Source organism: Ursus maritimus, unplaced genomic scaffold, assembly GCF_017311325.1.
Source record: "Ursus maritimus isolate PB19 unplaced genomic scaffold, ASM1731132v1 scaffold_19, whole genome shotgun sequence".
NCBI lineage: Eukaryota > Metazoa > Chordata > Mammalia > Carnivora > Ursidae > Ursus > Ursus maritimus.
The window spans coordinates 45,603,976-45,613,824 of record NW_024424341.1 but is presented as its reverse complement, the minus strand read 5'-3'; the positions used below and the strand labels follow the sequence as shown (position 1 = coordinate 45,613,824).

General features: G+C 60.3%; 1 protein-coding gene across 1 annotated transcript in view; it reads left to right on the top strand.

Annotated features, from left to right (window-relative positions):
- The first annotated feature begins 159 nt into the window (after positions 1–159).
- The window catches only part of EPN1 (epsin 1), a 14,564-nt gene continuing 4,874 nt past the window's right edge, over positions 160–9,849 (top strand). Inside the window, exons 1-6 of the mRNA XM_040632908.1 lie at positions 160–273; positions 3,004–3,319; positions 7,126–7,375; positions 8,369–8,493; positions 9,180–9,254; positions 9,843–9,849. The exon at positions 9,843–9,849 is cut by the window's right edge and continues 77 nt beyond it. Of these exons, the coding sequence (XP_040488842.1) occupies positions 3,092–3,319; positions 7,126–7,375; positions 8,369–8,493; positions 9,180–9,254; positions 9,843–9,849 (685 nt within the window). The 5' untranslated portion in view covers positions 160–273; positions 3,004–3,091. The remainder of the gene's footprint in view (positions 274–3,003; positions 3,320–7,125; positions 7,376–8,368; positions 8,494–9,179; positions 9,255–9,842) is intronic.

Sequence of the window (9,849 nt, the reverse complement as noted above, 5' to 3'; positions counted from 1 at the left end):
GCGCGCTGCCACTTCCGCTTCCGGTCCGTCGCCTCCTTCGGTTGCTTCCCGTCCGCTCGGCGGCTCCCCTCCCCCGCCCGGCTCTCTGCGCCCCTCCCGGGCGCCGGGGCGGCGGGGCCGTCGGCGTGCGGCCCTTCCGTGCGTCCGCGCGTGCGCCCGAGTGCGCCTCCGCGTCCGCCGCCCGCGGCCAGGCGCGCGCCCCGCGACACCGAGGCCGAGCGGGGCAGGGGGCTGCCCGCCATGACCCCCCGGAGCCCGGCGTGAGGGGCCGAGGTGAGCGCGGGCCGGGGGCGCGGCGGGCCGGGGCGCTCGGTCGTCCGTCGCGTGTGGTCCCCCTCCCGGCTCAGCCCCGCGGCCTTTGTGTGTGTGTGGCGGGCCGACATTGGGCGCCCGCGGGCTTGCGCCCGGGCCTCGGTGCTGCAGGTGTCGGTGTCTGCCGGGGTCCGTGCGCCTGCCTGTGTCCGGTGTCGGCGCGCGGTGGTCGGGGTGACGGCTGTGCCCCTCTTCCTCTCTCCCTCTCTCTGCAGTTCCCGGGGACTCTGAGCATCTCTCCCCCCCTCCCCCCCGTTTCTCATTCATTGCCGTCCCCGGGCACGTCCCCGCAAGCCGGGGACCCTCTGCGCGCGTGCGTGGCTTGGTCTGGGACGTGCCGCCTCCCGCAGTTTCTTGGGTCTGTGGTGCGGTGGTCCGGAGCGCGGCTCTGCAGTCAGGCCGCTGCTTGCCGGCCTGTAGTATTCCTCGGGTGACTTCTCAAGTCAGGGCTGTGCGTGTTCATGGAGGTGGTCCCGGTGAAGCGCCCAGCGCCGTCTGGCACTGCAGTCAGCTGCTGGGAGCTCCGGATTCCATCATTACCCACAGATTTCCCGTTCCGCGCTAAGTGTGTGCTGTCAGTCCTCTGAACACCCCTCGAAGAATTTTGCCCTGTTGTTGTCCTCTGTTTAACCTATTACTTCTGTTTGAATCCTTTTATTTTGAAAAACCCATTTTAAGCAATACCAGGAATTTTAGCTTTGATGCCCTATTGACTGTTTTTTTCTAACGCACTTTCGTACAGTTCCACAGTGTTAAAGCAGGGCATCTTCTGATACCACCCTTCTGGAAATGCTCTTTGGCTACTGATAATAACGGGCGGGCAGCGGTATTGAGCTCCTATTATCTGTGGGGCAGGGCGCCAAGCACTGTATGTACCCATCTTATTTAATCACCAAGCCTGCCAGGTAGGAATTCTTTCCTTCCTATCAGAGTCCCTCAAACTGGATCTCAAGGAGGTTGCCCTGTTGGTAGCTCTTGGCCAGGATTTGGGCCCAAGTTTCACGTGTTCTGTATCGGGTCTTTGTTTTCCTTCTGTAAATTTGTAGCGTCAGGTTGTTGTCTCTTCATTCAGAGTCTCATTCTTTGCTTCACTGTCTACTGTATTTCTGTCTCTGTCTCCTGTGACTTCTGCTCACCATGTCTCTGGGTAGCTCCTCTGTCCGGATGTGTCTGTGCCTCTTTCTCCCCTCATTCGTCTTGTTCTCGTCCCTCTGTGTCGGTCCCATCAGCTCTTCATCTCAGTGTGTCTGGCTGGCCTGCTCGGCCCCCTAACTTTGTCTTTTCAACTGTTCATGTGTGTCTCCAAGTGCTTGGCTCTCTAGCCTGAGTTCAGAGCTGGGGCCAGCTGCTTGTCCCAGGACTTAGGTAGGTTGTGGGAGGGCTCGTTGGTGTGGATGTGGACTGTGGTGGTCAGAGTTCACTCTGGAGCCAGGACGGGGGAGTGGCTCTTGCTGTGCCTCAGTTTCCTCCCTTGTGAGGTGCTGTGAATCATGGAGTTGGGAGGATTGAGTAACTGTGTGCAGAGCGTGGGGAAGAATGCCCAGCACAGGGTAAGGGCCGTATCGCTGCTTGCTGTGATCTTCACCGTCTGCCTGGTTCCCATCCTTTTGTTTCTTCCCATCACCTTCCTCTCAGCACAGGTCAGCTTAAAAGTCTAAGTTTTGGCATTCGAGCAGCCAGAGGTGAAGTCTGTGCTGCTTTGCTTGGTGTGTGACCTTGGCTGAATTGTTTAGCCTCCATGAGCCCTTGTCTTCTCATCAGTTGGAGGAGATAATGGGCATCTCTTGGTCAGCGAGCACCTGGCATGCAGCTGGGAGCCAGGCGGCGGCTGTGCTCGCCCTTATCTCTCCTTCCCTGAGTCTTCAGCTCCCCCACCCTTGGGACGCCTTGTCCCCCTGGCATTGCCCGCCTCTTGCCTGCCTCTCTGTTCCCTTTATGGTCTCTCTGTGTGTCCTTGTTTCTGCCTCAGATTCTGCCTCGTCCGCTCCTGGTCCAGAGGTCTTTCCTGCCCTCCCTCCTTCCCTTCCTTCCAGTGGTTTATTGAATGCCTCTTCTGGGGCAGCTGCTCTGATGGGAAAATTAACGTCCATACAGATGTGGTTTCTGGCCCCATGGGCCTTGCGGGTCAGCCTTAGCCACAGAGTCAGACGAGGTGCCTCAGTCTACTCATGGGGCCCCTGGGGAACAGTGACCATGGGTGTGTAAAGTCTGGGAAGCTTAAACAGAGTTCTCAGGATGAGTGAGTGTGACCTGGGTGGTGAGGGAGAGGAAGAGCAGGGTGACCGTCTCATGACCATGCATGTTCATAGCACGTTTCCCACGCACTGGGTTCTCTCAGCTCCCTGGGTTATGGAACAAAACCCCACTTTTTAGAGGGGAAAACTGAGGTGCAGGAGTCCTGGCCCACCCAGGGCAACTGGCTAGGATGTGCTGCACTGAGGTGCCCCCGGCCTGTGATCCCCCCCCCCCACTGCACACTCTGCCTCCCTGGCTCACTGAGGAGGGCCCCCAGGCAGGAAGGAGCTGGGCATGTTTGAGGAACTGAAAGATGGCCCGGGTGACTAAGATGGGGGTTAACGAGGGCCAGAGCCTTCTAGGCCCCAGGGCCAGTGGCGAGTCCCACGAGGGGGTGGGTTCAGGCCGGGCAGCCCCAGGTCCCGCTTGTGTTTCCAAAGGGCCTTTCCTTCTCAGATGCGGTGATCCACCAGCTCCTGCCGCTGTTGTCTTCCTTGTGTCGCTCCATCTTGCCACACCCCGGGGGGGCCCACCACCCGCCACCATGTCGACCTCGTCGCTGCGGCGCCAGATGAAGAACATCGTCCACAACTACTCAGAGGCCGAGATTAAGGTCCGAGAAGCCACGAGCAATGACCCCTGGGGCCCGTCCAGCTCCCTGATGTCTGAGATCGCCGACCTTACCTACAATGTCGTCGCCTTCTCCGAGATCATGAGCATGATCTGGAAGCGGCTCAATGATCATGGCAAGAACTGGCGGCATGTCTACAAGGTCAGTGCCCGGGCCTGCAGCGGGCCCTCACGTGCACATGTCTCTGTGGGCGGGGCTCGGGCTGGGGGTGGGGGTGGGGGTGGGGGTGGGGTGGTGGTGCCACCGGGCCCACCTTCCCCGTGCTGCGGAAGGGCTGGAGTTCTAGGTCTTTATGTGCAATCTCTCTTCCTTCGTCCCTCTTCTCGTTTAACGAAGGTAACAAACATGAGGGTTTGAGAATTTTGAGTCTTAAGACTTCAGCGTCTTTTCGAAAACATGGTACGTTCACGAGATTCGTCCACATAGGAGGTTGAAGCGGGTGCCCAGTGTTCGTCCCTCTGTGTGCCCAGAGGCCAGTTCCCTCTCAGAGGCTGTTGGTGTTGGTGTCCCCAGCGTTTGCGTGCTCCTCCAGCTGTGTGTGGATGGCCACGGGCACAGGGGATTTTGGGGGCCGTGGAGCTGTTCTGTATCATCACGGGTCCTGTGGCCATAGGCAGTCATGAGAGCTCAGCTGCACGCGGAAACGGGGGACCTTTGTCCCATGTAAACTAACGGCGATTTTAAAAAGGAAGATGAAGCTGTATCTTAGAGATTGTTTCTCATCGAAATATAGATTTGTCACCTTTTTTCTTTCCTTCATTTCTTCGTTCTTCCTTCTGCGCTTCCCGTCTTCCTTTTTTTGACAACTGCGAGCTACCTGGTGCTGGGTTTTAAGTGTGCTGTGATGTCTCACCTCGTTACCAGGGCTGCCACGAGGAGCCTTGTGTATTTGCTGTTCTCTAAAACTGGAATTTCTGGGTCAAGGAGCACATGCACGTGTCATTTTGATAAACGTGGACAGAGTGCCCTCCACAGAAGGAGTCCTTTTGCTGGTCCCTAGTGATGCGTGCACGTGTCCTCATCCAGTGAACAGGACGCTGCAGGCTGTGGTCAAAGGGAACATGTCTTTCGGCAACGTTCAGTGAGCGGTTTTTCTGTTTTCTGGCCTGGGGCCTGGCGTCTTCCCCTTGGGTCAAGATGTGGCAGTGGGCACAGGCTGGGGCAGGTGGCCAGATCCCGGTCCCGGCAGTGTGGCTCATACCAGCCCGTGGACCTCCTTCCGTGTGAGGGTCCGGCTGCTGGGGGGAGGCTGGGGTCAGCAGTATTGGCGAGTCCTCTTGCTGCCGTTTCTTCAGTGAACGTTGGCTGAGAGCCTGCTCTGTGTGTGGCCATGGCCCCGTGGACTCCAGCGGGGCTTGTGCTGGCCGGACTCTCCATCCCCCAGGGGCACGGTGGCTCCCTCATTTCTGAGGCCTGGGAATGCTCTGGCTTGTTTTCACGCCCATCGGGACAGACGCGGATTGGGTCCTCATTCCTGTGGACTCTGCTGGGTCAGTTACGTGGCTGTTTGTTGTGAAGGACTGGGTGACTATTGTCAAGCTTAGAGTCAGGGAAAGGGCGAGGGGTCTGTGTGAGCCTTCCTCTGGAGGTGAAGGGAGGGGACAGGACCGGGAGGGGCCTCTTGAAACTTCAAGAGGCTCTTGGAGGGGTCATGGCCCGTGTGCGAGGGGAGGTGAGTCCTGAGGGCCCTGACTGCAGCTGGATACATGCAGCTGGGGGCACAGAATCTCCGCGAAGTACTTTTCCTGTCCCCACTTTTTAGGTGGGAGCACTGAGGCGTGAGGAGGCTCGGGGCCGCCCAGGGGGTAAGGGGTGGGACAGAAGCCCTGGAACCTGTTCTTCTGACTCGGCTGTGTCACCTCCCTGCTCTGAGGAATCAGGGTCTCAAGTTTTCTTCTTAAACCAGAGTGCAACACACAATGGTGCATGGGCCAAATCTGGCCTGCCGCCGGTATTTGTGGGTAAAGCTCTGTCGGCGCGGCCAGGCCCGTGGGGCTCGGCTGCCTCCCCTCTGCCGCGCGGAGCTGAGTGGTCAGCACAGGGGCCGTGTGGCCCGAGAAGCTGGGGTATCAATCACCTGGGCCTTTCAGAAGAAGTTTGCTGGTCCCTGTTTTAGACCAACTCTCCTATGCTGAGGTTGTTTGGCATCTGTGAGCAAGTGGTTTTGGAAAGTTAACAGGACTGTGGGCTTGTCCCGTGGCTTTTGAGAAAGTGTTCACATTTGCCATTGTGACACCATCGTGAGTGTACCACCTGGTCAGCTCTCACGCGTGCGCACACCTGTGAAGCCAGCACCCAGGTAGAGGTGGAGGGTGTCCCCGTCCCTCTCAGGCTTGCCCAGCACAGCCCTCCCCCAGAAGCATCCTGTCCTGTCTTCTGCCAGGCTTGTTCTAGAACTTTCCATGGGGTCATGCGCCTGGTCCTTTGTGTCTGCTGTGTCTGGGAGGTTTCTTTAGTTACCTCGCTGCATGTGTGCTGCTCCCATCACAGGAGCGCGCTGTGCGTCCTGCGTGTGCGTTTGAGCTTTGAGGGGTGTTTGGATTATTTTCAGGTTCACTGTCTGTTTAACTGCCAGTCTCCAGGGCCCTGGAAGCCAGTTCTTATAATTTGTTGGGTATGGGCTCCATCCTGGACTGGGGCGTGTGTTGGTCTCCCGTAGCTTAACTGACCTTCTGCTGGGAGGCTTGTGTCGTGTGTGGTGCCTGCAGCCGTTGTGGTCGGAGCACCGCTGGCCCAGGACCTGCGGAGCCTGCCTGCCTTGCACGCCGGGTGCGATGGGCTGCTTCCCTTTCTGCTGTGATGGATAAACACATCGAGTGCTGGTTAAAGACTAATCTCTGATTACCGGTGCACACACTGTTCCCACCCCTTCAGGAAGCTGGCCAGATCCAGGTCCGGCTCCCGGGGACGGTGGGGAGTTACTAATGGCCCACAGCAGGGTCCCCGGCACATTTCACAGCTGCTGAGCCGGCTCAGCCCAAATGGCCGGGTCCTCCCTCTGTTGTTTCTCTGTGCTCTGGGCGGCTCTCAGGGGCTCCCTGCACACTCTGAGGTGCACCGTTGTTTGAGGACTGGCGGTTTTTTCTCCCATTTAATTTTCACGTGTTGGAAAGAAATTTGTTCTCCTGTCCTATAATGCAGAAGCCGTCACAGGGTGTTCCCGCTGCTCCCAGTACGCCTGTGTCCCCTGTGGAGAGCCGAGGCCTGAACAGACCCTGCAGGCTCGGTGCCTCCCTCCTGACTCCCAGTTCGGGTAAGGGAGTCGTCTCCTTGTGGTTCTCAGAGCTGGAAGTGGTGACACTTGCCAGACTTACAGGACAGCGGAGAAGGCAGTGCACACGCCCGTGTCCTGGGCTGCTCTGGAGTGTGATTGAACAAGTGTGTGTTTGTGGCCATGCTGCGCTGGGTTTTCCTTTGAGAGAGACAGAGCAGGGTCTGCACCCTTGTGCAAAGTCCAGGTGTCGCCGCAGTGACCGCACCTGCCGTTTCCCTGTTTCCGTCTTTGTATCGAGACACACGTAGTCGCCGAGCCGCACGAGTCCCAAGCGTGCGGTGCCGGGGCATCGAGCATGTTCCTGGGGGTGCAGCCATCGCCGCCGCCTAGGCCCAGAGTATTGTCGTCATCCTGAACACAAAGCCCATATCCGTTTGGAATCCCCCAGCTCCTGGCAGCTGTGACCCTCCTTCCTGTCTGGATGTGCCTGTTGAGGACGTGCCCTGTGAGCGCGCTCTATGCCGTCTGGCTGCTTCCATGCGGCGCCGCGTCCTCAGGGTCGTCCCTGCAGGGGGCAGCACGCAGCAGTGCTGGGTTCTCTCTCATGGCCGTGTGGTATCCGCCGTGCTGATGGGCCACGCTTGTTGATCCGTCTGCTGATGACATGCGGGTTGGTGCTGGGGCTGGGATCCTGGCAGCCGTGTGAGTGACTGGTGTGCCCCCCGCCCCGAAGGCCATGACGCTGATGGAGTACCTCATCAAGACCGGCTCGGAGCGCGTGTCACAGCAGTGCAAGGAGAACATGTACGCCGTGCAGACGCTGAAGGACTTCCAGTATGTGGACCGTGACGGCAAGGACCAGGGTGTGAACGTGCGTGAGAAGGCCAAACAGCTGGTGGCCCTGCTGCGTGATGAGGACCGGCTGCGGGAGGAACGCGCCCATGCGCTCAAGACCAAGGAGAAGCTGGCGCAGACCGCCACTGGTGAGGCCTGCCGCCCCCAGGAGGTCCCTCCTGGCCCACCCTGCCCCTTCTTCTGGAAGCCCCTGGTGGCCAAGGGTCCAGGCTGCCTCCTTGCCCGGCGCCCTGTGCCCAGCCGCCGAGCCTTCTCGCTCCCCCTCCTTCCTGGCCAGGTGGGCTGGAGTTCCAAATTCAGGCTCTCCCCACCCACGACGGTCCTTCCCTGTCCTGTCCCCCTTGCTGTGGGACCTGACAGCTGAGAACTGTTCTGTTCACCCACAAATATTGACCAAGAGCCACCTGAGGGCCCAGGTGTGCCCCTGTCAGCAGCCTGAGCCCTGGAGCTGCCAGACAGGTTCGCCCATGGTCCTGCCTGAGGATACTCAGTGCCTAAGACAAAGAGCAGGGGATTTGGAGGGGGCTGCCCAGGGCTGGAGGTTAAGGATGGCTCTCTGAGGGGGGACTGCATGCCCATACCAGCACGGGCCAGCAGGGAGGAGTGGTCGGGCGCTACCCCCCAGCTCAGCTGGTCCTTCGCCTGTGTTAGGCCACTGTGCCCTGTCCGTTCCCCCTTCCCATTCTCTGTTCCTGCCTCCCTTCGCGCCTGCCAGGCACCCCTTGTGTCAGCCTCACCCAGGCTGAGGTTGGGGCCTGAGGATGCAGGTGCTGTTCTTCCCCTAATGCCCAGCTGGTCCGGCCGTACGGTTCTCCACCAGCCCTGCAAATGCTGGACACATGGGAGCTTTGTGGGACCAGGGATGAAGGACCTGTGTCCCCCGGGCTCTGTGCCAGGCCCCAGGTGTGCAGTGTGGAAACCCGGCTCATGGGCTCTGAGGCCCCCAGACTTGCTGCCTCTCTCCTGGCGGGCTTTTGCTCTTGCGCCGGCAGGGATTCTGGGGGGCCTGACAAACCCGGCTCGCAGTCCACCCCCCCACCCCCAGTGGAAGCCCGCTCTCTGGGCTGGGGGGCCGCCTTCTCTTTCCCCACCCGTGTCTCAGCTGATTCTCCCCACGGCAGCCTCCTCAGCAGCGGTGGGCTCTGGGCCCCCTCCCGAGGCGGAGCAGGCGTGGCCGCAGAGCAGCGGGGAGGAGGAGCTGCAGCTGCAGCTGGCCCTGGCCATGAGCAAGGAGGAGGCGGACCAGGTACCGGCCCCGTGGGTGTGGGGGGCGAGGCAGGGGTTTGACTTCGGTTCTGCCATCCCATTTCCATCCTTCACCCCTCAGCTCCTGAGGGCCGGTGTGCTCTGTCCCCCCGCCCTGCCTCCCTTATCTGTCCGCTGCTCCTCTCTCTCTCTGCTGCTCCTCCTCCGTCCCGCTCCTCCTCCTCCTCCGTCCCGCTCCCGCTCCCCCTCCTCCTCCTCCTCTGTCCCACTCCCCCTCCTCCTCCTCTGTCCCCCTCCTCCTCCTCCTCCCCCTCCTCCCTCTCGCTCATATGTGAAATGTAGATTTTTGTGCCCTTTTCCCCCAGGGGGTTTCTCATTACCTTTCTTCATATTATTATTCTTTTTCTTTTTCTTCCTCCTCCTCCTCTCCTCCTCCTCTCCTCCTCCTCCTCCTCCTCCGTCCCGCTCCTCCTCCTCCTCCTCCTCCTCCGTCCCGCTCCTCCTCCTCCTCCATCCTGCTCCTCCTCTGTCCTTGTCCAGAGAATTCTTGTTTCTTCTGCGTGGATGCTGTGCTCTCTCTGTGACCGTGTCTGTGGCTCTGTGCCTCCCTGGCTCTCCTCCGTTGCTCTGTGTGTGTGTGTCTCTGTCTGTCTGTCTCTCCTCTTCTCCCTCCCTGTCTCCCATCTCGTGTCCCGCCCCGGCCCCTTCACGCTCTCTCTCCCCCAGCCCCCGTCCTGCGGCCCCGAGGACGACGTCCAGCTCCAGCTGGCCCTTAGTTTGAGCCGAGAGGAGCACGACAAGGTCAGAGCAGCCTCCCTGCCCTCTGTAGGGCTCCCCTCAGGCCCTCCTCAGGTCCCCGCGTCCTTGCCCCTCCTCGCGCCCCCCTGCACCAGCCCCGTCCCTAGTTTACACACGTTCTGCTGCAGCATTTCCAGCAGTGGGACCTGTGTCACAGGGCTTCTCAGGCGGTGCGGTCGCAGCACGTGAAGCAGGTGCCTTGTAGCTGCTCTGGGGGCACGAGGGAGCCCTTCCCTCACCCTCTACCACAGCCCCAGGCTTGGTCACCTCCGCCCAGCACAGCAGACACCACAGAGTCAGGCATCTGGCGGGAGGGCCCGTCCTCCCCGGGGCCCCATGCTTCCCAAGCCTGTCGGAGCCGTGCCAGGCCAGGCTCATCTCCTGCATACCACCCCTACGGCCCTGTCCCCCAGACCGCACGTTCTTCCCCGTCCTTCCTTCCCACACATTGTCCACATCCCATTTTAATTTTGTCACTTTTGTCTGGGTGGGAGAGGGTTGTCAGGGGCCGTGCAGTTGGGGGAGGGGGCAGCCGTGTCCCTCACATTCTGACCCTCCCTTGCTGCCTTCCTGCGTGACCTAAATAGGAAGAGCGGAT